The following is a 27,755-nucleotide window of genomic DNA, read 5'->3' on the forward strand; positions in this document are numbered from 1 at the left end:
TCGCCATCATCCTCATTTTCTTCACACACACACTCACTCACACACGCAAACAGCACACCACATCTGAGTCATCATCAATCGTATCAATTGCACAAACACTCACTTCAACCCAAACTTGGTCAAGCTCGGCCCGATCTGTACAGCGCCCCAGTCAGCCGTCGATCCTGCCCCCTCCGCCGCTGCTTGCGGGTTTGCATTGGCCAATGCAAGTGCGGCAGCCTCCTTGCGCGTCTTGATGTACTGCAGCTGCGACCTGAAGTGTCGCAAACAGCTGTCCGGCGTCGTGGGGAGCTCGAGGAATCCTCCGCCCACAATCGCTGGGTGCGAGGCGGCTGCTGACGGTGCTCCTCCCGCTCCTCCTCCTGCTCCGTGTGCACCGTCCGCTTCGGCAGTCATGACCGAATCCAACCCGTTCGAAATGAGCTCGACGAGCGAGTTGATATACTTGGGAGCTACCGCTTCCACCTGTTGCTCGAAGTAGTAGAGGTACTGGTCCAAGGCAGAGCAGAAGATCTCGACGGTACTACGCTCGTCGATACAGCTGTTGGCGATGCGCAGCGATTTCTGCAGGCACTCAAGCACGCGCTTCCCGTCCTTGAGCAGAATCGGCTTGCTCTCCTTGCCCGCGCCGCTGTTGTTGCCTCCATTGCCCGTGCTAGCACTGCCAGCAACGCTGCTGTTGGCAGCCGTGTTACCCGTAGCCGAAGACGAGCTAGTTGCAAGCCCAGAAGGATGACCCGGCACCTCGGTCTGCCACCACAAGTGACTCGCCATCATGACAGCAGCCGCCTGATGCGGCTTCTTCAACAGCTTGGCTCCGTGGAGCGCCGCTTTGGTGATCAGAGTATCGTAGTTGTCCGTGCCAAACACCCTCGCCGTCTGAAGCGTGCTAATGATGAGCCCAATAGCATGCAGCTGTGCGCGCGACTCAGAAATCGACTCCTCGTAGATGGTGAACGCCTGAACGTAAAACTCGTACGCGAGCTCCTCGAAACCGCTTTCGTCTGCCGACTGGGCCGCGAGCAAGAACAGCCTTAGACAAATATCCGATGACTCGACCTTGTTGTACAGAATCGAGATGACCTGGTGGATGAACTTGTAAAGAGTGAGCATCTTGGTCTCCCAGTTTGGCTCCTTCCTCTCGCGCAGCTTGTAGCGTCGCGCCAGCTTGATCGCAGAGGTGATGAGCGGTGGCAAGGTGAACTTGATACGTTCGCCGCCATCCACGAAATGCTTGCGTGCCGTTTGGAGCAGGCTGAACTGCGTCTCGAGCTCGTCCGCACGGAAGAGGTGGATCATACGAGCAATCCATCCCTGCTCCTCGGCCATCTCCTCCAGGTCGTACTGCATCATGTGATTTCGGCCCATCCCCCGCGGTCCGGCGCCATACATCCCCTGGGCCATCCTCGGGTCGCCGCCGGCATAGTGGCCGTAAGCACCGCCATAACCCGCGTGACCACCGGCACCTCCTGCCATGTGCATGCCGCCATGGGGCAACCCACCCATGATGGCGTCCTTGTGGTCGCGAATAATAGGACTGCAAAGATCGAGCACACCGCTCACATCCTCGGGTGTCGACATGATCGTCTCGTTGCGCAGCACCGACATGACGACAGCTTGTGCGATGGATTTGCGCGTCGTGTACGGCTGCACCGATAGTAGCGAGAGGTACGAAGGCAAGGCTAGCAGCGTCAACACGGTAAGATACGAGTTGATGGGCGAGAGGAGCAAAGAGTTGAGGTTGGTCGTCGTCGCTGGACTGTGCAGATCGGGGCTCTGCTCAAATTCGACCACCTTCTCGCGTGCGAAGGCAAGCACCTGGTCGACGTACTCGAGCTTGTCCGGGTAGCAGCTGAGCGAGAGGTTGGCGAGCGAGACGAGCAACGCGGTGATGTCTTGGATGGAAAGGTCCGGTCGCGCACGGATGAGCTGGACAATCTGCTCCCAGAACACCTCGAACAGACGCACATCTTCAGGAATGCCCCTGAATTTGCCGACAGGCTTCTCGGATGCTGCGGCAGGACGAGGTGCCGGTGCTTGTGCCTGTGCAGCCGTCTTTTCGGCATCGCCGTTGGCATGCGCTCCGTTGGTGTTGTTGTTGCCACCTGATCCAAAGCCAGCCGAGGGGAACTCTTGCGCACGGGCGTTGTGCTCATCTGTGGCGGCGCCAGCCTCGGTCGAGGTGGCGCCGGTGTCCGTGGTGTGCTGCGCGCTGGTCGCCTCTGTGCTATCGTCGGTTTGCGATGCCCACGTGCTTGAGCCTGCAGCAGAAACGCCACCGGCACCGCTGCCTCCAGCAGCCGAGCCCCAGGCGTCCTCGTCGAGCCCTTCAGGAACGCTGCGGAAGACCGGCTCCTCCGAGCTGTGAGTTGCCACGTTGGGTGCGGCAGCAGACTCTCTGTCTGCGGAGGCCATACCGAAGCCACTATGTTCCAAGGGAGGTGGCGGCATGGTGCTGAGATCGGCGGCGGTGGGCGATGCGGGCTCAGCGATATCGGCAGCTTTCGCCTTTGGATCGCCCTGAGCAGTCACCTCGTCCCAGACGGAGCCGGGGCCAGCACTTTGACCGGTCATCCTCATCTGTCGGGTCTTTTCAGCCAGACGTCGACTCGCTTCCTCTTCTTGCCTTTTGATCTCTTCCGGGCTGTCGTTCTCTGCTTCGCGTGCGGCGTAAGCGGCGAGACGATCGATGAGTGCAATGACGATCTGCTTGATGTTGACCTTGGGATGCAGCGCAGCGCAGGCGGACAGGAACGGGCCGAGCGTGCGCAGATGGAAGTCATCGGGAAAGACCTGGATAACGACCTCCATGAGGTACTCTTGGGCGATGACGTCCTTGCAGTTGACGACCTGCTCGAGGATGGACGGCAAAATGGTGCGTTGGTACATTTCGAGGTCGACACCCTCGAGTTGACTGAGACGGACGAGATTGGTGCCGACGAGGATGCGAAGCTCCTTACGCTCCATCTCACGCTTCTCGCGATCTCGGGAATGGCCCTGGTGCTGCAGTCGAACCCAGAGCTTGTTCATCTCGATGAAATTGGTGAGAACAAAGCCGATGCTGTCCTGTAGGTTGCCGCCAGGACCCATGTCCTGACCGACGGGGAGATAGTCACGGGTAGCGCCGCTAAGGTAGTGGCGGAGGAAGAGACCTCGGGTGGGATGCTGGACACCACGGCTCATCTCCATGACGTCCTTCATGATCTCCTTGATAGGAGCGTCGGGTATAGACATGTATACGCTTCCTACGGTGATCATGAGGTAGAGACGGGGCACGATGTTTCCGCAGTACTGCACGAGCTCGTACAGGTCGGCGAGGTGGTGCTTGCCGGTGGAGTGGGCGTCATAGAGGTAGATCGATAGGTGTCGCAGCGCATCAAATACGGCCATGTCTGTGTACGAAGGAATTTGAGGAGAAGATGTTAGCAGCATGCTTCTGGAAGAGTAGAGTTATGTCATTTCGGCATGGAGCCAGACTTACAGAGCTCGTAGTAGTTCTTGGGCGATAGGGAGGATGTTCTGAGCTCAGAAAGCATGGTGGAGGCGCTTTTGAGCGCATCCATGACTTGATCGGCGTCAAGGCATCGTTTCATCTGCACCAGTTGCACCTTGACCACGTTCAGGGCCTCAGAGAGGACCTTGGCTGAATCGTCCATGGCTGTGGAGAGCGCCGATGGTTGACGCAGCTGGCCTTTAAATGAGGCAGCTGGTCAAAATTGGTGAAGAGGGAGAGGTGACTGAATGGCGATGAGAGGAGGAGAAGGACGTGAGTCAAGTTGGATGTGTGCCGATCGAAAGCCGACCCTGACGGAGACTGAGCGCGTGTTGCACGCGCTGGCCAGAGACAAGTGAGTCTGAGCGGCGCACAAATTCGACTGTTGTGTGGAGTTAGAAAAGTGCACAAGCCAGCACTGGAGGAGAATATGCCAACGTGTTGTTAGGCCACTTTCACTGAAGCGCCAAGGTGCGTTGGCATCCTCACACTTCACTCATTCGATCTACGCAAGGCTCTTCAACTAGTCGAACATTGTATCATTTTGCATTGCTTTGCATTACCAAACACTCTGAATCCCCGCTGCAGCCGGTCAAGATGTTCATGACGAGAACCACGATGACGACTCCTCCTTCCCTGAAGTCATGTCTGAGCTGATGATCCTGTGCACGTGGCAGAGGTAGTCGACGTAGCTCATGGCGTCGTTGTTCTGGTCTTCCACCAGACTGTTGGCGAGCTCCACCTCGGTGCCATCGCGGTTCTGTCGGGCGATGAGTACGGGTAATTCGGGCTTGTTCCTCTGCAGCGCAAACGAATGAATGATGGCGCGCACCTGCTTGGACAGCTTGGTCGGCAGCTTGGGCAGACGCGTCATGCGAGCGTCGATCTCTTCCAACGAGTTGACGCCATACAGATCCTCAAGCAGGCGCGGATTGACGTTGGCACCCAGCCACAAGATGCACATCTCGCCATTTTCTAGCAAGTAGGCGCCGTGGCCTTCCATACGCAGGTAAGATGGTCGCATCAGCGCCGGCGTCTTGATGCGTGTTCCGTCGACCGTCGTGCCATCGGGCTGTTGAATCTTGATAGGAGAGCCATCGGCATCCGACATGGTGTGCAGTGCGATCATGCGTGGGTACAGCATCGACATGATCGCCGACACACCCTGTGCGCGGAAGAAGCGCATGTAGAATGCACGTACGTCGGAAGTGACGTTACCACCCTTGATGCACTTGGTCTTGTTGATCGCCAGCGCATACAGCGGGAACAGCTTGAAGCTCTCGGGGAGGATGAGCTGACCCGGGCTGGTGGACGAAGCGCAGTTTCGACGGTACGCGAGCAAAATCTTGACGCACTTGTCCGTGAGATAGTGCCGCACCTCCTTGAGCGGCTTGGCGTGGGCCAACGACACCACCTCCTTGCTATAGAACGCCACGGTGCTGTCCATGTCAGCATAGCGGAACACGTTACCAAGCAACGAAGTGACGGGTACGGCAATGTTGTGGCATCGGACGCGTCGCTCACCCTCGGCTGTTGTGTAGAGCACGGCGCACTGGAAGTGTGCTTCGTGCTTCTCGTCCAGCTTGCCGTCGTGCTTGACCAGCGCTGCGATGCACTTGTCGGCATCCATCGTACCCAGCTCGAGATCGGTGGCATTGTGCTGGAAAAAGTTGCCAAAGTGATCGGCGACACGCAGACCGTTGGAGCATCGGAGGCGCATCGTGACGTTGTAGGCGGTTTCGCGAAGTACGGTGCGTCGTACCTCGGTTTGCAGCTTGACGCCGTCACGCACAGGATCAAAGCGAGGGTGGAACAGCACATCGCCGCCGGTTAAGCCAGGTAGCACGCCGATCGTCGCCACGTCAATGTACTGCGAAGGGAAGAAGAACATATTGATGCCGATGCCTGCGTCCACACACTCTTCGGCGACGCCGCGGTAGAATCCGTCCTGAGGCACAAACAGGTTCTTCTCCTTGTCCGTGCCGTACAACTTGGTGTCCTCGCGGTGCTTGAGCGCACCAGGTCCGACGGTGGGGATGGTTGACAGGAAGATGTTGACCTGACCTCCGATGGTGGACAGTGCGGCTTGCGCGCCGCGGATCGCGGCACCGAGCGCAGCATCGCCGACCATGTTGTCGCCAAACATGCTGGGCAGGTTGTCGAGCAGACCCTCGATGAGATGGCGAGACTCCCAGACGTCGGCCAGAAGCCCATCGCTGATGGGCACGAACGGCTCGTCAATGTCTCCGACCACGAGCATCTGGGCCTGGTCCAACTCTGCAGAGAGGTTGTAGAAGTGAAGCGCTCGGTCAAAGGTAAGGATGGCAACGCGGGCACCCTCAACAAGACCAAAGCCGGGGCCCGTGGCAGGATCGGCATCTGGCGCGCCGTTGGTTCCTTCGTCCGCCGAGCTGGCCTTGGGGCCGTAGAGCGTCTCTCGGATCGCCTCGACGGAACTGGCGAGGGCTCCGGAACGCACTGCGCTGTAGCTGACGTCGAGGGCGAAGAAGTAAGTCAACGGGCGAGGAGCGCGCACCGTAGTGCGGCCCTTACCGAGTTGCAAACCGTTGAGTGCCTCGCTGGCGACTTTTGTCGCGCTTTTCGCCGCCTGCGCACCCTGGCCGCTGAGGCCGAGGGTGTTGCCTTCGTAGCCCTTTGCGTCTGTCTTGGTATCGAGTTTGGCCGTCTCGGTGCGAGTGCTCGCGGGCGCGACGGGGAGCAGCACGGAGGCAGGAGGCGCCGACTGAATAGCCCAGTACTCTTTGGGCACGGCGAAGTCGATCGAGCCACGCGAGAGCTCAGGGCGTTGGTCGAAGTCGACTCGTCGGCCGCTCATGTCTAGGTTGCAAAAGTAGTCGGCGGCGACCTCGGTTGCGGTTCCACAGAGGTTACAGGTCCACTTCTGACCACCTTCAACAAACACGCACCAGGCGTTGATGTAGGCCCGGCAACGCTTGCAACGCGGAGGACCGCTCTCGCCGAAAGTGGCGACAGGGATGGGAGCTTCGTCGGGACGAAGCTGGGCGAAAGGCTGCAACATCACAGCCAGCGGTAATTGCGAGGTGGTGGCGAGTTCGTCGGTAGCGGGCATGCTGTAGGTGGTGAGACGCAGATGCTTGGGAGAGCAGTTGCCTTGATCGACGGCGGCAAAGCTGGTAGTGCTGAGCGGCATACCGCCTCGTCCACAGGTGGCGAACCACTCCTTGTCGAAAAAGTCCTGGTCGGCATCCTGCATCTCGACGGGACTGGGAATCTGATCCGGGTCGATCTTGCTGCGGGGCCCTGCAAATCGTTGACCAGCCTGGTGAGGTGGCTGAGCGATGGCGCCGCCTGCTCCGCCTGCACCTCCTCCCAAGGCTGCTTGCATGCCCGGAACGCTGCTCTGCGGGTTGGAGGGCAAGTTGGGCCGCGCAGCACCTTGAGACATCATGGCGCGATTGTGAGCAGCCTGTGCGGGGGAGATCATGTTGCGTTGACCTGGCATCTGGTCGAGCGCCGCGTCGTCGTCATTGGGCTGATTGAATTGGTGGCCTTGCTGTACGACTCTGGCGGCGGCAGCCTGCTGCCATGGCGCCGGCGGTGGGTTGGGTTGGCTGGGTGCATCGTTCCAGCCGGGCTGAGAGGCAGATTGCGCGTCCGTGTGGTAGGCGCGCGCGCTGCGTTTTGTTTTGGCGGGACCAGCGTCGGGAGAGAGGGCAGGGGCGGGAGCGGGGCTAGGTTGACGAGCTTGAAGATGGATACCGGCCATCTGAGATTCGACACCTGCCGTGGCAGCGCCGGGCTGTGCGGGTGGACGAGGGCTCAGTTGACCTTGGATCTGACCTGGCTGTAGAGAGGCACTCCCGGGGGCTGCGGACGGCTGTAAGCCTGACTGCTGTGGGAAAGGACGGCCGGAAGGTGGGCGAGCGCCGGTAGTGGGAGCTTGTGCTGGCCTAGGCAGAGGCATCCCTGGCTGCTGCGGCTGCTGCTGTGGACGAGCTTGCATGGCCACGTTGGGTGGCGGTCGAACGCCTTGTTGGCCTTGTTGTGGTTGCTGCTGTGGAGCCGGGCGTTGCTGTGGATATGGTTGCTGCTGTTGGGGGGGAAAGCGTGGCTGCTGCTGCTGTGCTCCTAGAGGAGGTCCTGGGCGCGGAGGAGCTGGTTGACCCTGGAGCGGTGCGCCAGCACCCTGAACCGGCTGTTGAGGGTTCATTGCGTCCAACGAGGTAGAAAGTCGAAAAGTTGTCCAGAGAGAAAGGCAGGGTGACAAAAGCGGACACGCTTTCAACGTCGCGTCGATGCGCTGGGCTTCGCAGACGCGATCGAGCTACTGAAATGACAGCGTCGGTGATTGGGCCAGGAATCCGGAGTGGAGAGCGTGCGAGCTGCTTTCGCGCGCTAAAAGCGAGATATCCAGAGCAGAGAAATGTTATGTAGGTGGTGGATGATGAGAAGAACAGGAGACGAAATGGACGAAATGGTTGCGTCCATGACACTCCAGATGAAATTCGCCTTCGCCCGTGCGCTTCTGGCGCTGGCAGTGCTGGCCTCAGGTCCTTCCACCTCACCGAGCGAAAACTACGCGCATTTCTTGCGGCCCGAGCTGCGCTGTCTGTTGGTCTCACAGCTCGAAAAAACCGCGCATCTCGCACGACATGGTCCCGAACTTGTGACCCGACAGAGGTGTAACATTTTCTACAATTTGGCTTGCACCCGGCCGCTCTAACAGCTCGGTCGAAGCGCTGCGAGCTCAACCTTCAAAAGTGCGCTCTGAATGCCGAAAGGTGCGAAACGCTTTGCTACGATTGGTTAGAAAGGTGGCGGTCGGCGAACGACTTGCAGATTGTCGGCGACCGAGGCCCTGTTGCGCTATCTTCTCTGCGTTTCTTCCAAGACCCTTTCATGCACCCATGCACCCACGTCGCACCACACGCAGACAAGCGATTCCGCCATTTTGGCCCCTTCTCGGGTGCAAGTTCGGCGAGCTGACAAATGCCTTGAAGGAAAAAATAAGGAATGGGAAGCCTGCACCCGCCAAACCCTGAACCGAGCTAGGCAATCGGAACCAGTCCCGACTTACTCTCAAGTTCGCACTGGGTACTGGCAACTGGCCGAGATAAGGCCATCCTTAGCTCGTCGCTTCTTGAAGGCACGATGGAAGGATGTACTAAGTGACTCACAACAGCTCACGCACTCTCCCCTGCCTGCCTATGAAGTTGGAGGGCCCACCAAGGAACCGGGTCTGTGTGAGGTGTGGAAGAAAAAGAAGCTATCAAGTTGGGCACCGACCGGTTCGGCTAGGTCGACGCGATAGGATCGACAATTTTGAGCAGGGCAGGCCAACTTGTGGTACAGCACGGCTCAGTCGGCGATCCAAGGATTTCTTCCAGGATCTCGTTGAGGTGCTCGCTCGTCCTGCCATTTCCCTCAGGACTGTTTCCGACACCCTCCGTTCTTTCTTTCCCACCACATCATCCCTCGTCGTCCCCTTTGCCTTTTCAAGTCCAAAAAGATGGCTTCCCTTCGCACCGGTCTCCGCGTTGCGCAGCCCCTGCGCGCCGGCGCTCGCAACTTTGCTCGTCCCTCGATTCGCTCAAGCGTTCGCCACTACAGCAGCCCTGCTCCTGGTTCGCCCCCTCCTCCGCAGCCCTCGTCGAGCTCGTCGACTAGCAAGGTCTTGCTCACATCGGTGGCCATCGCTGCTGCCGCCGGTGGTGCCTTCCTCGCCTTTGGCCAGGATGGCAAGAAGTCAATCCTTGGTGTCGGTCCGGAGGGCGCCAACAAGCTGCAGGGCCCCAAGGGCTCGGTAGGAGGCCCCACCACCAGCGCCCACTCCAAGGCGGACTACCAGGCTGTCTACAATGCCATCGCTGAGGAGCTCGAGTCAAACCCCGAGTACGACGACGGCTCGTACGGCCCCGTGCTCGTGCGTCTCGCATGGCACGCTTCGGGCACCTACGACAAGCACAGCAACACGGGCGGCTCGAACGGTGCCACGATGCGCTTCGCTCCCGAGTCGGAGCACGGTGCCAACGCCGGTCTGGGTGTTGCGCGCGACTTTATGGAGAAGATCCACAAGAAGTTCCCCTGGATCACCTACTCTGATCTGTGGACGCTGGGCGGTGTCACTGCCATCCAGGAAATGGGCGGTCCCAAGATCCCCTGGCGCCCTGGCCGCAAGGACGCCACTGCCGACAAGTGCACTCCCGATGGCCGACTGCCCGACGGTGACAAGGGCCAGGACCACCTGCGCTACATCTTCTACAAGATGGGCTTCAACGACCAGGAGATCGTCGCTCTCTCGGGTGCCCACGCGCTTGGCCGATGCCACGCGGACCGATCCGGTTTCGACGGCCCCTGGACGTTTGCTCCCACCTCGTTCACCAACGAGTACTTCAACCTGCTCATGAACGAAAAGTGGAACCTGCGGAAGTGGAACGGTCCCCCCCAGTTCGAGGACAAGTCGACCAAGAGCCTCATGATGCTCATGACCGACATGGCCCTGGTCCAGGACCCTTCGTTCAAGAAGCACGTTCAGCGCTACGCGAAGAGCGAGGATGAGTTCTTCAACGACTTCCGCGGTGCTTTCGCCAAGCTTCTCGAGCTCGGTGTTCCCGCCGAGAACTTCAAGCTCTTCGAGACCAAACTCGACGGTGGCAAGCCCTTCGAGTTTGCTACCTCTGCCGAGCAGGAGAACGCCAACTAATGGATTTATCTCCCCCCGTGCCGACAGTGGGTTGTTTTGGCTTTATGGCTCTCTTCCTCTCTAATCAAAATAGAACTTGCAACATCAGTGTACTTTCGGTTGAGGCGTAGACTTTGGCTTGGGTGCGTGCTACCAACCGAGTCGCTCGTGAGGAACATACGACCGCCGAGTCTGGAATCAAAACTTGTGTGTTGACGGTCGCTCTGTAAGATATGAGCGACTGAAATTACAGATTCCAATCGCTTCACAGGAAGAGCGTCAACCGGACAACCGATGAGCAGTAGTGTGGAACTGCAAGGGTTTGTAGCGGATACAATCACTAAGGTGGATCCTCGGCGGTGAATCGTGTGGGGCCGTTGGTTACTTTCTTCCGCGCTGTTGTGCAAGCAGTTGCCCTGTCGCTTCGAAAGTCGATACAATGCCTCCCGTAGCTGTCAACGTCGTCTCTGGCGACGTCCGTGAGAAGAAATCACAGAGGGCCAGCCGAAATACTGAAGCGAGTCACAGTGGTGGCTCCAATTCCTTCCGGCTCTATTCTTTGAAAAAAGGGCAAATCTAGCACAGACCGTCGAGTCTTGAACTCGGACCCACCGAAAATCTCATCTTCGCTTCACTTTCATGCCACGCCTCGTTCCCACTTCATCTCACCTCATCTCACCTCCTCTCCCTTGCCCACTCACTGCTGCGAAGTCACTGTGGTCCAAAGCGGTCCCGCTTCTGTTGACGGCTGCTCCGAACCCACTCCTCAACCTCTGCGCTGTCAAACGCTCAGCTGACAACAACGGCGGTCTCCGACAGACCGCATTTCCACATCTTATTCGTATAAAGGCCATTCCTTCTGACTATCTCGCCTATCTGCCTCGCCCTCACCTCACGGCATCGAAGTCATCACACATTTCTAGACTCAACCATGTCAATCCCCACCGAAGGACTCGTCTCGGTCGCTTCCAATGTCCAACCCCAGACCATCGGCACCGGCTCTCCAGCCGCAAAGGGCAAGACCGTCCTGATCGACAATTACGACAGCTTCACCTACAATGTTGTCCAGTTCCTCGCTGAAGCCGGTGCGGACCTTGTCGTCTACCGCAATGACAAAGTCACACTGGAAGAGATCGAAGCTCTCAACCCTGCCAACATTGTCATCAGCCCTGGCCCCGGTCATCCACTTCATGACTCGGGCATCTCAATCCCATGCATCAAGCATTTTGCCGGTAAGATCCCAATCCTCGGCGTCTGCATGGGACTTCAGTCCATCTACTCCGCCTACACTGGTGTCGTCGAGTTTGCTGGCGAGATCGTACACGGCAAGACCTCTGAAATCGCTCACGATGGCAAGGGTCTTTACGCTGGTTTGCCCGCTCACGGCGTGGTAGGCACACGTTACCACAGTCTCGCCGCTCAGCTGCCCAGTCTGCCCAAGGAGCTCGTCGTCACCTCCAAGACCGAAAGCGGCGTCGTCATGGGCATCCGTCACACTCGCTACACTGTCGAGGCCGTCCAGTACCACCCGGAAAGCATTCTTAGTGTGGGCGGCCGGGAGATGATGGTCAACTTCCTCAGCTGGACCGGCGGCACCTGGGATGCCAACCCGCAAGCCAAGGTCGATGCTGCTGCCATCGAACGTGCCGAAAGCACTACCGAGCCTGTCCTTGCCATGGCTGCTACTGGCGCTGCTGCTGCTACCACGACCAACGGTGCTGGTCCTGGCGCCGCAGCTGCTACGGGCAGCGTTGGCACTATCCTTGAGAGGATCCATATGCAGCGTCTCAAGGATATCGCTGCCACCAAAGCCATCCCAGGCTTCTCTCAGCGCGATCTCGACATTGCTCTTTCCCTGCATCTCGCGCCTCCTCTCATCAACTTCCCCGAGCGACTGCAGCGACACGCTGCTCGTGGTCTGCCAGGCGTCATGGCCGAGATGAAGCGTGCCAGTCCCAGCAAGGGTGACATCGACCCTACTGCTCACGCTGGTGCTCAGGCGCTCGCGTATGCACGAGGCGGTGCCAGCGTCATAAGCGTGCTCACCGAGCCCAAGTGGTTCAAGGGTACCGTCCACGACCTGTCGCTCGCACGACGTGCCGTCGACCACCTGCCCGACCGTCCTGCCATTTTGCGAAAAGACTTCATCGTCGACACCTACCAGATCGCCGAGGCCCGACTCGCGGGTGCCGACACTTTGTTGCTCATCGTCGCCATGCTCACGGACGAACATCTCAAGGAGCTCTACGACTACAGTCTGAGCTTGGGCATGGAGCCGCTCGTGGAAGTCAACAACCCGGAGGAGATGACGCGCGCCATCCGCTTGGGCGCAAAGGTCGTCGGTGTCAACAACCGCAACCTGCACGATTTCAATGTCGACATGGAGACCACGTCTCGTTTGGCAGACGCAGCCAGCAAGGGCGGCGTCATCCTGTGCGCTCTCAGCGGTATCAGTGGGCGCAGCGACGTGGCCAAGTACCTCAAGGAGGGGGTCGGTGCCGTGTTGGTCGGCGAGGCGCTCATGCGTGCCAAGGACAAGCGCGCCTTCATTCACGATTTGCTGGGACTGCCTTCGACCAGCTCGGCGGGCGAGTTGGTGGCCGGGTCGGTTGTCGGCCATGGCTCGCTGGTCAAGATCTGCGGCTTGTCGACGGTCGAAGCTGCGGTGACTGCTGCTGAGGCCGGAGCTGATATGCTGGGTATGATTCTTGCACCTGGAACGAAGCGTACTGTATCGCACGACCAGGCGAGGGAGATCATCAAGGCGGTGCGCTCGCTCCCCTCTTCCACTGACGCTGCTGCTACGGCCGAGCTCGACCCTGTGGCTGTTGCGGGCTCGATTGAAGAAGGCGTGACCCCGGAAGACTGGTTCTCGCTCACCGTCAAGAAGCTGCGCTCGCGAGCCGGTCGTCGCCCACTCATTGTCGGCGTCTTCCGCGACCAGCCCTTGGCCGAAGTCGCCAGCACCGCCGAGCAGCTTGATCTGGATGTTGTCCAGCTGCACGGACGCACAGAGGGCATCGAATGGGCCAAGTTCCTCCCTGGCCGTCTTGTCATCCGCGTCTTTTCCGTCGGCGCGGGTGCTCAGGTTGGCAAGGACCTACTGCGCGAAGTGAATCGGCCCGGGTATCACCACCTTGCTGCGCTCGACACTGCCGCGGCAGGTGGCGATGGCGGCACGGGTGTGTCGTTCGACTGGTCCGTCGCCAAGCAGGTAAGGGACGCTGATCCGCTGCCTGGCGTTGTGGGTGGGTCGGCGGCGAGGCCGATGCCGATCCTCCTCGCTGGTGGGCTGACAGCGGAGAACGTCCAGCAGGCGATCCAGGTCGCGCAGCCTTTTGCGGTGGATACGAGCTCCGGCGTCGAAACGGACGGCAAGAAGGATTTGCAGAAAATCAAGAGCTTCATCAAGGCGGTCCGCGGCGCTTCTATCTAAAATGCTCGTCTCTCACAATCATAGCACCGTTTGACCCTTTCTCAATCCTCCTCACGCTGACAGCCCGGGTGACACTCGAGCACACAACATGGAAGCGTGTGATGAGACGGACGGGTTTTTGTTTGGAGTGTGGCAGAGCGAAACCGAAAGCTGTATGCGAAGCGAAAAGAAAGAAAACTTACCTATTAAAATGCATTGTGGGGGAGAGGGTGTGTGTTCCAAGAAGCTGTAAGACATGGTTGGAATGGCTGGGGGGACATGCTGGGAGGAGGGGGCCGGAAGCCCGTCGGGGTGGGGGGTAGGGGTATTTGTATACATGCATGGACGAGTGGAACATTGGATTTATCAGAGAGTGTGTGGTATGCGTACGATGAAACCTCTGCGGGAGGATGTTTTTGAAGGAGGCTGTTGGAGCCGCCCTGTCGACAAGATGGAAAGAAAGGAAATCACTTTGTAGCTTTCTTGATCATCTCTCTAGCCCACGAAGCCGTCCTCCTGGTCTCGGCGCCGTTTCCACGTCCCCTGCCAGCCTTGACGAACTCAGCCACCCACGTGCCACTCAGCAAGACCTTCAACTCCCCGTTCGGGTAAGCACTGGCAATGTCACCCAACAGACCCAGCGCACCGCGGATCAACGGTTCCGACGCCTGGCTCTGCGTCTGTGCCTGTGCCACGAGCGCAATAAACGCAAACATGCCCTCGACATACGGCTGCAGCGCCTCGGTGCGGTTGCCCGCCCGCAAACCGGACACGGTGCCCACATACGCCTCGCAGATGCCCTCGCGCAACGAGTTGATGTAGTCGATCATATCGTAGTCGTTCGGGTCCACCGTCTGGATCAACGAAGCCTGCTGCAATACCGACATGGCCATCTGCAGGTACTTCTCAAACGCAGCGCCAATGGCCATGGCAATGTCACCGAAGCACGACAGAATGGGCGGCTTGACACTGCGGTTGAGCTGAGGCGACTGCAAGTTGGCAAAGAGCGCATTCATGAAGTCGTCGCAGTACTTGGCCGAGCTTTCACCCAGGGCACGGCAAATGTCGCCGATAAGGCCAACGCTGATCGAGCACAGCTGATACTCCTCGTGGTTGCGCAGACCCTCGACCATAAACGGCAGGAAAGCGCCGAGATACTTTTCAAACTCGGCTTCGAATGCAGCAATGACGGCGCCGACGGTGAAGAAGGCATCTTCGAGCACTGTGGGCTGCTTGCCGCCGTTTTGGATCAAAGTCAAGAGGTTGGTCATGATGCGGTCACCCAGGGGTAACGTCTCGCGACCGAGGCGGCGGACACAAGCCATCAAGACACTGCAGAGGTTGCCCTGCAGCTCGGCCCAGTTGTTGCGGTCGTCCATGCCGACAAGCTGACCTGCCACCTCGTTGAGCTGCTGCTGTCGGTCGAGAATCTGCACCAAGACGTTGCTAGCCTGGTGAAGGCAGTCAGCGGCGCAGTGGGTGATGGAGCTGGCCAACGCCTCGTAGGCCGAAGTGCGACTGTTGGACTCGTTGGAGCTGCGGCCAGTGGCTTGGAGCAGGCTGCCGACGATTCCCTCAAAGAAGGGCGAGAGCGGCGTTGTCGCAACTGCGCCGGCGTCGGTGGGCTCACCTGCATTGTCGTAGGACTGGGCGTTGGCACCCAGCTGCTCGGACAAATTCATGATCGCCCAGCAGCAGTTGGTGACGATGCGAGGCTCGTCCTGCAGTCCAAGCACGAGCGCCTGAACGAGCGCGGGCAGATGAACGTCGGTCTTGATCGAGTCGCAGCAGAGGTCCGAAATGCGTCCGAGAGTCCATGCGGCAGTGTCCTTGACAGCGATGCTCTCGTCGCGGAGCATCTCGATGATGGTTGGGAGCGCCGATTCAACCAAAGGAGCGAGCGTCTTGCGGTCGGGGCCTTCCATGATGGAGCCGAAGCACATGACGGCAGCTTCACGCGCGTGCCAGTCCGGGTTCTTGATGTTGCCCTCGACAAAGGGAACTGCCAAGCGCACAATGTCGTCGCCGACCACCTGAGCAAGGAGGCCAACGCAGGTACCGGCCGCCTTTGAAACATCCCACTCGTCCTCGTCGGCATCCTCGTCCTGGGTCTTGAGCAGCTCGAGCAGCACGGGTACAATGTCTGGCAGAGCGATGCGGGCAAAGTTATAGCAGACGCGCTCGGGCTCCTCGCCAAACTCGGCTGCCTCTTCGGCTTCCAGAGCCAACTCGATCTCTTCGTCGCAGACAGTAGACCAAAATTCGACAGCCTGCAACGCCACCTTGGGTTCCGAGTCGCGCATGCCAAGCACGGTGAGGCCAAAGAGGGCCTGCTCCATGTAGAAGCGCATCTTGTCGTAATAGAGCTGCATGATTCGGACGAGGCATTCGTAGGCGGCGACCTTGACGGAAATGTTGGGGCTCTGAGTGGCTTCGCAAACGACCTGCATGATGTAGTTGCGTTCGCCTTCGCGGTCAAAGTTGGCACGGACAAACTCGAGCGAGTTGTAGAGCGCCTGGAGCGCAGCCAGCTGGACCTCTGGCGATGGCTCCTCCTTGCGTGCGCCCTGGATGACGGCGGTGAGAATCTCGTTGGACTGAGCTGCCAAGACGTCGGAGCTGATGCCTTCGCAGGTGAAGCCGATGGCCTGAAGAGCGGCTTGTCGAAGACGCATGTTGCTAGCATCGCCCATGGCACCCAGGAGCTGTGAAATGAGCTCGTTCCACAGGCCGACAGGCAGCTCGATGGCAGCGATGGCGGCAATGACCTGAGCAGCTGCGGTACCGGCGCGGTGCTCCTGGCTGCCGAGGGTGCTGAGCACTTTTTGCTTAATGTCATCGCGGCTGGGTTGCGGCAAGCTGGTCCATCGTGCGGTGTACTCTTCCACCCTAGCTTGGTCGCGTGCGGTGAGTGCATTCTTGACGGCGAGACCAGCAGCGGTTCGGATATGCGAGGGAGATGCTTCATTGGCCAACTCTGCGGCGAGGGTGCTCATGTAGACCGGGTAGCTATCGCGGGCGGCAGCCTCGAGCTTTTGTTCGGCATCGGTACGGATGGCCGTATCCGGCGAGAGGGTATTTGTCAAGAGCTGATTTGCGTCCATGGTGGGCTGAGATGGGTGCGACCGTGAGCCGACCGCTATGCTTGAATGCTGCGAAGGCGATGATGTGCACACTTGACGATGCAGTGGTCGCGCGGCGAGAGAATGGATCCCAAAGTTGCGAGAGTAAGAAGCGTGGCACGCGTCAGACGGAGGCGGCGGTGTTACAGGAAAAGAAGGAAGCAAAAGGATGAAAGACGAGAGGTAGAGGTGGTTAGGAGGTTATGGTGTGAAAGCAAGGAATGAAGAGCGGAGGCGAAGAAGGTTGACTTTGGTCGAGGTCTGAGCGGATAAGAAGCGCAAATGTGCGACTCAAGTTTTCTAGTGTGTGTCTGTCTGTTGGTGTGTTGATCTCTCTCTCTCTCCCTTCTCTCTTTCAATTCATTTTTCGCTCTTTTGCTTTGCGCTCAGTCTGGCTCGTTCGCTCGCTCGCTCAGCGTTGACTGACACTGTACCTGTGTTTTTCGTCCTCGCGCTGAGCCCATCCACCCACACCGCACTCTCACGCACACTCGCCCGACACTTCTCTTGCGCCCTGCCAAATTTGAACTCGCTCTAAGATTTACAACTTTGCGCGCTGTGCTGCCTTGGGTTCGCATGTTCACCTTGAGTTTCTCTGCAATGACATAATTTTCAAGTAAAGATCCTAGCTCTACGAAACAAGATTTAACACGTACAGGAAGCTAGCCTTCTCGTCAAGCGGAGCTCCCCGAGATGGCGTTGTCGCCGTTCGGGTGTCGGTCGCAGTCGGTTCACATGCTATACAACGTGTGCGGTACGCCTAAACCCACAGGGTGGCGTGGACGGGACGATGACAGAAATGAGTGATATCTGACGACTAAATGTACAAGGAAAGATAGCTCGACGTCTGTGGAAGCCGAACGACTGCGCAGATCGAGCAACACGTAGCAAGAGTTTTTTTTGTTGTTGGTAGAGATACAGGAACGTGACGACGAATCAGTCCGAGCTGGACTGCATCGAAGCAGAGGTGCCAAGGGCGGCGGAGGCGTTCTTCTTGTCGATGCTGATCAGTCCTACGGCGTGCGAGTCGTTTTGCAGCTGAGATCCGCGATCCGTGGGAAACGAATCCGAAGAGCGTCCAAGCTCGTACTTGGACCAACGCCAAGCGGGGATGCGGTGGGTATAGAGCTGGTCGATCTCGAAAAACGTCCTACCGCGTGTCTCGGGCAAGAGGAAGAAGGCGAGGATGGTGATGACCAGCATGCATCCTCCAAAGATCAAGTACGCCTTGGCCGCCAGGTTGCCTGCGTCGCTGGCCGTGATCTGTGGGAGCGCGAGCGTTGTCACCACCGCCGTCGCTTGTCCCCATCCGATGGCGTACGACATGGTGTAGTTGCGCAGCCGTTGCGTCGGAAGTTCCGAAGGCATCAGCAACGAGATGGAATAGAAGCAAAGCGTCCACACAAAATTGAACACCATGGCCAGCGCCGAGATGGCTTTAGCTACGTTGGGATCACCCGAGTAGAAGGCCAGCACGCCCGCCGCAAAATCGATGATGGTTAGAACAACAAAGCCGGGAAGGGCCAGCGAGCGACGTCCTACCTTTTCGAGTGCCACAATGGCCAGGGCCGCACCCACCACCTGGCAGACGTATGCGTACACGGTGAGCACGAATGGATCTCCGAGTCCGAGCTGCGTGAGAAAGACGGTGGCGTACGTCGTGCTCAAGATGATGCCACTGATCTGATTGAGCGAGAAGAAGGAGCCCGCGACCACGGTACGAAGAAGATGCTTGCGACTCAGGATATCGGTGAACTTGGTGTCTTTGGCCAGGTTCCTGCGTTCTTGCTCGGCACGTACGATCTCCTGCAATTCCTCCTCGATCTCGATGTCGGATACTGGACGCACTCGCTTGAGCGCCATGCGTGCCTCGCCGATGCGACCCTTTTGCACGCACCACACAGGCGACTCGGGCAGGAAAGGAGTGGGTAGCAGAAGCAGGAACGGCAGACCGGCCTGCACGGCGAGGGGGACCTTGTACTTGCGTGCGTCCGTGTAGTTCTTGTCCGACGCCCAGCAGCAGATGGCTGCCATGAGATTGGCAAGGATGGTGAGCAAGTTGGAGCTGGCAACAGCACCGCCACGAATGCTGGTGGGCACGACGTCGGCCAAATAGAGCGGTCCGATGGAGAGCGCACATCCGTAGGCGAGTCCGTTCATCACACGTCCCAGAATGAAAGCAGCAAGATTGGGTGACCATAGCTGCAGCTGTGTCGACGGGATGCTGAACATGTAGGCGGCGCACAGCGACCACTTGCGGCCCAACCTGTCCTGCAGAAAGGGAGAGAGGAGAGCGCCAGCGATGGTGCCGATGAGCGGGATGGAAAAGATCATGGACTGATGGCTAGCGGTGAACGTGTAGTCGCGAGTGTCGTGGTTGATGCCTTGATACTTCTTGACAAACTCTGGCATGGCCGCAAGCGGGCTCATGAGCGAGTTTTCAAGGCCATAGGTGGCGCCGCTCAGTGCAATGGTGACTACCGTGACAAAGACGGAAACGCTCCAGACTTGCGGCTTTTCCTGTCTCGAGCTCATGGACGGTGCAGCCATGATCGATTCACGGGTGGAGGAGCTCAGCGCCATGTTGATCGGAGGGATGTCCACGAGTTTAAAGTTCGGGCGACCGCGTTGAAGGCCGGATAGAGTGTCAATCGGAGCCAAGGAGCCGACCGTGAGAAAAGGAGCGTAACGAATTCCCTTTGACGTCTAGAAAGTTGGCAAGCGTAGAAGGAGAGGCGGTGGCGGGTGAAATTGTTCGGATTGCAGACGATGTAGGAGAAAACTTGGGCGATTTTGTACCTTTGAAGCTATGAAGTCGGTTGTCAAAGTTGCTCGTCGGGAACAGGGAGACGAATGGCGGCCAAACGGAATTGGGGAATAGCAGCGCGTGGCCGCTTGGACTGTGGTCCACTGCGCGGTCGCGCGAAGGGACTTCGCAAGCGAGTGGGAAGAACGAAAACAGCGGCGTCCCAGCAACCGACGCCGAGATGAAGTGAGGGAGAGCGAGAGCGAAATGAACCAAGGTGCGGTTGCGCAGGAATGCTGGTGGGGACGGTCAAGTGAGTTTCGGCGGCATGCGGTGAGCCTGGTTGACCGACCTGGAGTGGCGAGGCTTGGGGTCGGATCGAGTCGATTCAGGCCAAAGAGTCAGGTGCAAGAATGCGTGTGAGCAGGCCGGATTGGGAGAGTTTGTACGCAAGGGTGCACAAGGTGTACAACGTAGGCAAGGGGGGCAAAGATGGTGGGACGTCTCGAGTTGCTTAACGCCTACAGCAGCAACTCTAATCGTATCGGGATCATCGCCACGCCTGTGTATGGCACGGCAGCGCACACGCAAGCTTGAGGCGTTGAACTAGAGACGATCAACAGGAAAGCAAGAAGGTGATGGCTGTTGACAGAAAGACAAGCCAAGCGGAGATGATCGAGTTGGCCTGGAGAGGTGGCAGAAGGTTAGCGTGAAATTCCAGCCTCAAGCAACAGTGTGAGTTGGCATGGCTCTCTAGCTTCTTCTTGACATGGGAGAAAGCGTGAGGGCCCCACACTGCTGCAGCCCAAAATATGCGAGCCTCCCCACTGCCAGCCACCCCAGCTGCACCAGCCTGTGCCGAATCCAAAAAGCTAGCAGGGACAGACACTGCAGGGTCCGGCAGCGCCTGGTTTTCTTTCTCTTCGCTGGAAAAAGCCTTCTTGCAATCTTACATTCTGAAGAGAAATACGTCATGGCGGCACGCGGCATTCAGTACCTTGTTCTGCTTTTCTCACCAACGTTGCCTCTTGGTGACCCTCTTACGCTTGACGCCCGGCACCAAACATCGAGGGAACTAGTCTTGGGCTACAATAGCTGCTCTTGAGGACGGCGATCTCTTACAGCTCTGAAGACAAAGGCAGTGTGCGTGCAAGAACAAGAAGAAGCGTCGCGGTCTCGGACGGCAAAGTCAGTTCAGTCTTATCAGGCAGCTGAGATCCAACCGGCTACCACGCGTCGTCTCTGCCTCTTCTCTGTGTTTCAGGTGGGCTTGCGCTTGTCAATATGGGTTACCAATTGCATGCCGACCCCGAGTATCGATCGTCCTTGCCACCCAAAGTGACTCACCGGTAACCCAAGAAGGCTGCGAATGCCCTTGTCCTCGAAGCCCCCTCTCCTCGTGCCTGCATGCTTTCGTACTGGGGAGAGCGCCTGTTGTCAAAGGCTGACAGACATGGAGTCTTGAGCATGGACAGGACTGCTTTGAATTTGATCTACCACATCGTCACCGCGCCGCCTCGAGCCTGACCAGACCGGCGGCGGCGTGTGTGAGGTACTGTATAGATGTGTGCGTCTCCTCGACACTGAGCAATTTCGAATCGAATCTAGAAAGCAGAAACGTGGGCTGTGGGTTGGGAGTCTCACGCAGCTCTTGATTTCAAGGTCAGCAGCGGCTGGCCGAGTTCGCAGAAATTTACTCGCCCTTGGCCCTCGATTTTTTTTGGATCGTGTGTGCTGCAAGGTTGAGTTCGTAGAATTTCCGCTTGAGGAACAAGTCTCGAGATTTTCCCCTCCCTTTACAGATAGCCTGTAGCTGACTGGATCAGAGACGACGGACGGTTCGAGCAGCCAGCCAAGGAAAGCTTGCAACTCGTCTTTCTCAATCATCTCGCCCTGTTCGCTCTCTTCACTCTCTCACTCGCTTTCCAATCCCATCAAACACCTTTGACCTTCGCTCAGCTATCATCAAGGAGTCACGTCCTCTCCATCCTCCGACGCCATCGTATCAAGACAACCTATGCTTGACCCCAGTTGTAGACCCTATCCGCGTGCTTCATCGTAAGTCGCTTCTCCTGTCTTTGTTTCCTGGTGCCCACTCTTGAACGACTTGAATCCGCTGACATCCTTTCTCACTTCGCTCTTCAACCGCCATCAGTCCTGTTCGATCCCAGGCAAGCCGCTCTTTCGTTGGCCAGCTACTTCTCTTCCTGGACTCGTCTGACCGTCCTCCCTAATCAAAAGCAATCCCCCACCTACCCTGCTTTTAACTTTTCTTCGTGACAGCCGCTGCTCGTCCATCCTCTGCCTGCATCAGCCCGAATCGAATTCACCGACGCTCATCGAAATATACGTTCGACGCAGACGTGATATCAACCAACCAACCACCATCCCATCAACCAGGTGCATCTCTGTGTGCTCCTTTTACACATCCTTCATACACCGCTGAAGACGACGAGCTTGGCCTCTACTGCCAACCGCCCTCTGTAGCCAACCCATGATCGGCGACATCTTTGCCATCCTCCGTCTCTCCACCCGCTTGGCTTGAATCCCACGCTGCTGGGCCTCCTCATCCGATCCCAGCACCATCTTCAAACCTCCTTGACCTTCCACACCACCGCTCCTTGCCCTCGCAACCTCTTGAAGCCAAGCTACAATGGTCGCCCTTGCTCTCCCTCGACGCCAGAAAGACTCCGGCTCCGGCTCCGGCGAAAACACTCCTTCGTCCGAGGCGCCTCCTCCCCTCGCTGCTGTCCATGCTGCCTCGTTCAGCGGTCGCCCTTCTCATGACTTCGCTCGTCCGGAAGGCGTTGCTGATCCAGAACGCGTCAAACCCAAGCGCTCATCCAGCTTCGGACGCGGTCTTGGCCAGTTCGCCTCCTTGACCAGCGCCAAACCCAAGGCCGTCGACATCATGTCTTTTGGCAGAACAAAGTCTGGCGCTTCTACGCCTCAGTCGCCCTCTCTCGTTCCCGCTACCGACAATGTTACTGGCGCTGCCGCCGTCTTGGCCAACGCCGGCGCTTCCACCGCTACCATCATGGGGCCACCTTCCACGCCGGACCCTTCTCACCTCACCCACTTCTCCCTGCGACTCAGCGAACTCGTCAACAAGGCCTTCGTCCCCTGCACCGCCGGCGCTGCTCCCCCCGCCAGCACCACCTCGGTCGCGTCCAACGTAGCTGCCGCCACCAAGGGCCCCACCGCGCCCAAGATCAACAACATCACCTATGAAGGAAAGCATCTTCCTGACAAGGCCAAGATCATCGAGATTGCACAGACCGTCGTTGGTGAGCTCCGCTACGCCGAGGCCGTAGACGCTTACCTGCTGCGTGCCGTCTCGCGTCAGATCCTCAAGGCACTCACTCTTTTTGCCGCTCGCATCGACTCGCTTCTGGTCTCGCCCAGCAAGGATCCCGGTGCAATTCGCATCCCCACCAATGCAAAGGAAGGCCTCTACCTCCCTGCTGCCATGGAGTTCAACCTTGGCCTGGTTACCCTCGAGTGGATCGTGGAGGACAGCTTGGAGCGATGCATCGAAGGCGACCGCGATGCGCACGGTGAGCTCATCGCCGATGAGAATGGCGCCGTTCATGACGGAATGCCTCACTTTGTTTTCGAGATCCTCACTCCCGTTCGTAAGAGGATGGAGGGCACCATCCTGCACATCATTCAGCCCATCTTGGCCCAGACCAAGCAGTCCATGGCTCGATGCATCTCCACCGCCGTGCCCACTCCTTTCGTCAGCCCAGTCACCCTCTCGCCCGCTACTACCTCGGCGAATGGCAAAGGTGCTGCTACAGCTCCTGCGACTGCAGCCGGGGACAGCGGCGCTGTCTCGCCTCCCGTGTCAGCGGCTGCATCGACTACGGCACTTCTCGCCACCACCCCCGGCAACGTCTCTCCACCCCTTCGCCTCGGCGAGACGGGCCCTGGATCGGCATGGTTGCGCGAGCTCGATGGCCGCCTCGAAGGCGCTCGCAAGCTTTTGCTGCCTCGCATCGAAGAGCGTTGTGGTCAGGATGGCGAAGGCTGGTTCATTTCGGTGGCCATTCACACCATCTGGAAGGGCCTCATGATCCTCACCGCCCGCTCCGTTTCGCTGCCCAGCAATGCCGCCGTCGAGCTGCTCGCCGGCAGCAATGCTGCCAGCACCTCTGCCTTCGACCGTCTCATGTGTGAGGTCCAGCAGAAGCGCAGCCCATCCCCTGCTCAATTGGCCAGCGCCCTCAAGGCCGTTGGCGTTGGATCGGCGCGTAGTAAGAGTCGCAGCAACGAACCTGCCAGCCATTGCTTCGAGTCCGGCCGTCAGAGCCCCTCGCACTGTGCTGCCTCTGGCATGAGTTCTATCGCTCCCTTCTCGCTCGTCAGCGCCCGCCTTTGCGCCCATCAGCTCGCCGAGTTGCAGACTTTCGAGAAGCTCATGCTTCGATTTTGCGATGGATTTCTGCGAAAGCCTGGGACTCAGTCCAAGAAGACGGCCAAGGTAGCCAAACGATCCCGTTTTGCACTCTTCTCGTCCGGTGGCGCAAGCTTGGGTGGGGCTGGCGTCCAGCCTACTCTGGATCTCTCGGCTTACGATCCGGACGAGGAGGACGAGCTGGCGCGTGCTGCGCTCGCCGAGGCTATGCACGCACTGCGCAGCACCATCATCGTGCTGCAGTCGCTCGAGCGCGAGCCCGCCACCATCTGTGCTGGCCTTGAGCAGCTCAAGAGCCTTCCAGGTGCTGACGGTGCTGACGCGTCCAGCACGGCTGCTTCGGCTGCTCTGGGCACCGAAGCCGCTAAAGCGCTCGATGCGATTCCCAACCTGCTGCTTCTCCACATTCTCTACAATCGGCTGCCGCTGGGGATCGGTCGACTTGAACTGCCCTCGCCTCCGGCGCTGTTTGGCTACACTTGGACCGACTACGCGAAGGCCATCGCTGGTTTTGCTGGCGGTGAGCAGTGGGCTCAAGCTGTGGCTCTGCGCTACAAGCCCGAGATCGAAAAAGCTTGGAGGTCGATCGCGATCCGAAAGGATGAGAAGCTAGCTGCCTTGGAGCAGAAGTTGGCTCAGGGTGGCAAGGCTGGGGCTGCACGTGGTGCGCGCTCGGCGTCTGGGACCTTGACCAGGACCAAATCGTCGCTCGCACGAGGAGGGTCGCTGCACTCGGAGGAGGAGGACGATGACGATGATGGTGATGCAGATGGCGACGTACCTGAAGCCATGTCGCAGTCGGTACCGGAGCTGCAGAAGCCCAACAAGGTAAGCGACAGCAGCGATGACCATCTGAGTGGAGGTGATGGCGTCGGTAGCGTTGGCGGTGGCGTTGGTTTCAGTCGGGGTCGCCTTTCGCCGGGTCACTCGCCTCGACGCAGCTCGACTCTAGCTCACCCAGCTATGGCTGAAGCTGCTGCTGCTACCACCGCAGCTAGTGGATCGACGCCCAGATTCTGGCGCCGAAGCACGTCGAACGGACGCACGGGCTTCCACCTGTCTTTCTCCGGGCTGCGTGCTACCTCTCCGCGCACTGAGAGCCCTTCGACCCCACCCATGACGAGCGCGACTGCCAACGATCCGCTCGCTGCAGCGAATGCGCTCACGTCGTCGCCTCCCGCCTCGACGCCGACACTGATTGGCAGCCCGGCGGCAGAGACGTTTGGCTCGCCCCCTCGCGCCGCTACTTCCGCTGGGTCGGAGGTGGAAGTGGTCGAGGCGGAGAAGGTGCTTTTGGAGGCCAAGCTCGAGAAGCGCTCGTTGGGCGTGTTTGCGACCGCACTTATGTATGCCGGTCGTGGATCGGTGAGTATTGAGCTGCGTTGAGCGGTGCAAGGCGTGTATGTAGCAACGGTTTGGGTGGGGGAGTTTTTTGTTTTGTTCTCATGCATGCAATAGACTGATGTGTCGTTCGGACCAGGTGTGTTGTGTGTGTGTAATTTGGCGGGGTAAAGTGAAGACGGTGTGTCGAGACGGTGGCTGTGCGTGACGGAGGCATACAGCGGCGTGGACGAGGGATGGAGTGGCACACTGCAGCGGACAGACGCCTGCTGGTGCAGGTGCCAGAGCGAGAGAAGAGCGTGCGTGACACAGACGGTTGCAAGCACGGAACAACAAAAGACACGCAATGACGTGCAATGACACGCGACACAGCAAGCAAACACACACACACACAAGAGCAACCTCATTCCGTCGATACTGTAAGGTTCAAGTGTATCGATTCAACCTTCCGACTCGGCCGCTGCGAAACACTGCACACTACAACTGCTTGCTCCTGTACAGCAAGATGTACGCGACGCTGTCCTCACCGCCGCCGTCGAGCGCCTGGATCTTGTCCCTCCCGACGACGGACACCTTGTCGTCGTCAAACTTGTACCACTCCTCGTCGGCCTCGGTCTTGTCGAGCTTCTCCGCCCTGACCTTACCGCTGCTGCCGCTGCGACTGCCAGCAGCGACGTTGGACTCGATGTGGTGCTCGGCCTGTTCTTCGAGGTCTTTGCGCACCCACGAGATGTAGTGGCCTGCATCGGCAGCGGCACCCTTGTGCGTGACGACGCCGACCAGCTCGTAGAGCGCCGAAGGGTTGCAGCCCGTGTCGGCGAGCAGGTCCGGGTGGATGGTCGCCTGGATCTGTTGGCGTTCCTTGGCGCGTTGGGCCAGCTCTTCCTCTTCGGACAGCTCTACGCCGAGCTTCGAGTCGGATGCAGCTGCCGCAGCATCCCCAGTCTCAGCACCCGCAGCAGCGCCCGCAGCAGTGGAAGTCGAATCAGCTCCGGCGTTGGCGTCGGTCATGGCTACATCGCCGGTGCCATCCTTCTTGGCCTCTCTGGCCGCCTTCTCCTCCGCGATCCTCCTCGCCTTGGCCCTCTTGCGGATCTTGGCGCGCTCGTCACGATCCTTTTCAATCTGCTTGATGGCGAGATTAGTCTCCTTGGTCTTTTCCTTGAGTTCGTCGGTCAAAAACGGTGTGGCATCGAGCACAAAGGGGAACTTGACCTTGCGCATGATCTTGGTCTTCTTGTTGATGTCCCTCCTCCAGTAGAATCTGACAAAGTGGGTGGCAAGGTAGGCGGGGAGTCGGTCAATGCGAGAGGTCTCATCGTAGACAGCGGTGCGGTTGAGGGTCGACGACGTCTTTTCGATCTGCTGGTTGAGCGAGTCGAGGATTCCGGAGGACATTTCGTTGGTGGTGGATGAGATGTTGCACTGCAAGATCGAAAAGGGATCCTTGCTGAACGAAGCAGGTTCCTCGGGCGCTTCGGCGGTGGATCGTTTGATGACCATGTGGCCCGTAAGGTATTGCTCGACAAACTTGCGCGAAGTATCGGCAGCGTCAGTGGACGATCCAGAGAGGCCGTGAAGGCTGTTCTGAAGTGCCTGGATGATGCGGACCCACACCTCCTCGGCGTCTTGCTGCGCAAAGTTGTGGCCGTCGCGCGACTTTTCGGCAAACTGTGGCGCCACCTGTCGCAAGATGGTCAAAAAGGCAAAGGGCGGGAAAGGCTCGGTGGTCTGCGAAAGATTCTTGTACAGATCTCGCAACGCAGCGGTCAAGTTGCGTTCGCCATCCGCGCCACCCAGCCCGCCGTCAAAATGACCGAGCGCAGTCTGCAGCTCTGGAATAGCTCGGAGCACCTGCAACGTCGAATTGAGGTAACACGTGTTGCCCAAGTTGGTGAGACCGACGCTCGACTTGGTGGCCAGCGCCAATTCCGAGTCGGTCATGTCCTCGATGAACTGGACCGAGGCGGTGGGCGCCTTGGGAAGTTCGCCCGCGGTTCCGATGACCATGAAGGTCTGTCCCGGTCGCGCACCAATCTTGGTTAGATCATGATCGTCCTTGAGCATGCCGCCTTTGACCATGACCTTCATACGATCCGAGGGCACACCGGTCTTTTCGTAGATGGACTGCTTGAACGCGCTGGCGGGCTGAGCTGTATCGAGGTCGATGTCGTGCAGTTTGCCATTGTGCTTGACCTTGATGGGGATTGTGGAAGCCATCTTTGCCATGAGTGCGCTGGCCGGGGGATGCCTGGGCTCAGCAGATACTTGAAAGGTGACGAGACGAGATCCAAAGAAAAGGGGGGGTGGGGATGGTAGAAGGAAGAGGGTCAGGACGATTAGAGGAAGTGCTTGCGTGTCTGTGTAGGTTAGGAAGGTGAAGACATGAAGGATGTTGAGAAGGTTCTGGATGCTGAGTCGTACGTTGAACTGGCTGGTGCGAGCTACTGCTCCTGCTCCTGCGTGTGTTTCAAAGTGGAGCAACGGAAAAAACGAGACTCGTTTTGTGCCGTACACGTAACCACCTCACTACGCGTCTGTCTTTGCACGCCGCAAC

At 58.7% G+C, this 27,755-nt stretch overlaps 8 protein-coding genes across 8 annotated transcripts; 3 read left to right on the plus strand and 5 right to left on the minus strand.

Annotated features, from left to right (window-relative positions):
• Nucleotides 1-99: 99 nt before the first annotated feature.
• Nucleotides 100-3,656, minus strand: EX895_004905 (uncharacterized protein; the record flags this gene model as incomplete). The annotated part of the gene is made up of 2 exons (XM_029885499.1): nt 100-3,392; nt 3,482-3,656. The coding sequence occupies 2 exons, from the start codon at nt 3,654-3,656 to the stop codon at nt 100-102; spliced, it is 3,468 nt and encodes a 1,155-aa protein (XP_029738065.1).
• Nucleotides 3,657-4,094: 438 nt separating this feature from the next.
• Nucleotides 4,095-7,685, minus strand: EX895_004906 (uncharacterized protein; the record flags this gene model as incomplete). Its single annotated transcript, XM_029885500.1, has 1 exon — nt 4,095-7,685. One exon carries the CDS (start codon nt 7,683-7,685, stop codon nt 4,095-4,097), a length of 3,591 nt encoding a protein of 1,196 aa, XP_029738066.1.
• A 1,299-nt stretch (nt 7,686-8,984) lies between these two features.
• Nucleotides 8,985-10,178, plus strand: EX895_004907 (uncharacterized protein; the record flags this gene model as incomplete). Its single annotated transcript, XM_029885501.1, has 1 exon — nt 8,985-10,178. One exon carries the CDS (start codon nt 8,985-8,987, stop codon nt 10,176-10,178), a length of 1,194 nt encoding a protein of 397 aa, XP_029738067.1.
• Nucleotides 10,179-11,088: 910 nt separating this feature from the next.
• Nucleotides 11,089-13,593, plus strand: EX895_004908 (uncharacterized protein; the record flags this gene model as incomplete). The annotated part of the gene is made up of 1 exon (XM_029885502.1): nt 11,089-13,593. The coding sequence occupies one exon, from the start codon at nt 11,089-11,091 to the stop codon at nt 13,591-13,593; it is 2,505 nt and encodes an 834-aa protein (XP_029738068.1).
• A 446-nt stretch (nt 13,594-14,039) lies between these two features.
• On the minus strand, nt 14,040-16,676 carry EX895_004909 (uncharacterized protein; the record flags this gene model as incomplete). Its single annotated transcript, XM_029885503.1, has 1 exon — nt 14,040-16,676. One exon carries the CDS (start codon nt 16,674-16,676, stop codon nt 14,040-14,042), a length of 2,637 nt encoding a protein of 878 aa, XP_029738069.1.
• A 954-nt stretch (nt 16,677-17,630) lies between these two features.
• EX895_004910 (uncharacterized protein) lies at nt 17,631-19,277 on the minus strand (the record flags this gene model as incomplete). Its single annotated transcript, XM_029885504.1, has 1 exon — nt 17,631-19,277. The coding sequence occupies one exon, from the start codon at nt 19,275-19,277 to the stop codon at nt 17,631-17,633; it is 1,647 nt and encodes a 548-aa protein (XP_029738070.1).
• A 2,816-nt stretch (nt 19,278-22,093) lies between these two features.
• Nucleotides 22,094-25,243, plus strand: EX895_004911 (uncharacterized protein; the record flags this gene model as incomplete). Its single annotated transcript, XM_029885505.1, has 1 exon — nt 22,094-25,243. One exon carries the CDS (start codon nt 22,094-22,096, stop codon nt 25,241-25,243), a length of 3,150 nt encoding a protein of 1,049 aa, XP_029738071.1.
• Nucleotides 25,244-25,675: 432 nt separating this feature from the next.
• Nucleotides 25,676-27,418, minus strand: EX895_004912 (uncharacterized protein; the record flags this gene model as incomplete). Its single annotated transcript, XM_029885506.1, has 1 exon — nt 25,676-27,418. One exon carries the CDS (start codon nt 27,416-27,418, stop codon nt 25,676-25,678), a length of 1,743 nt encoding a protein of 580 aa, XP_029738072.1.
• Nucleotides 27,419-27,755: the final 337 nt, after the last annotated feature.

The sequence above is a fragment of the Sporisorium graminicola genome, chromosome SGRAM_5, assembly GCF_005498985.1.
Source record: "Sporisorium graminicola strain CBS 10092 chromosome SGRAM_5, whole genome shotgun sequence".
NCBI classification, from domain to species: domain Eukaryota; kingdom Fungi; phylum Basidiomycota; class Ustilaginomycetes; order Ustilaginales; family Ustilaginaceae; genus Sporisorium; species Sporisorium graminicola.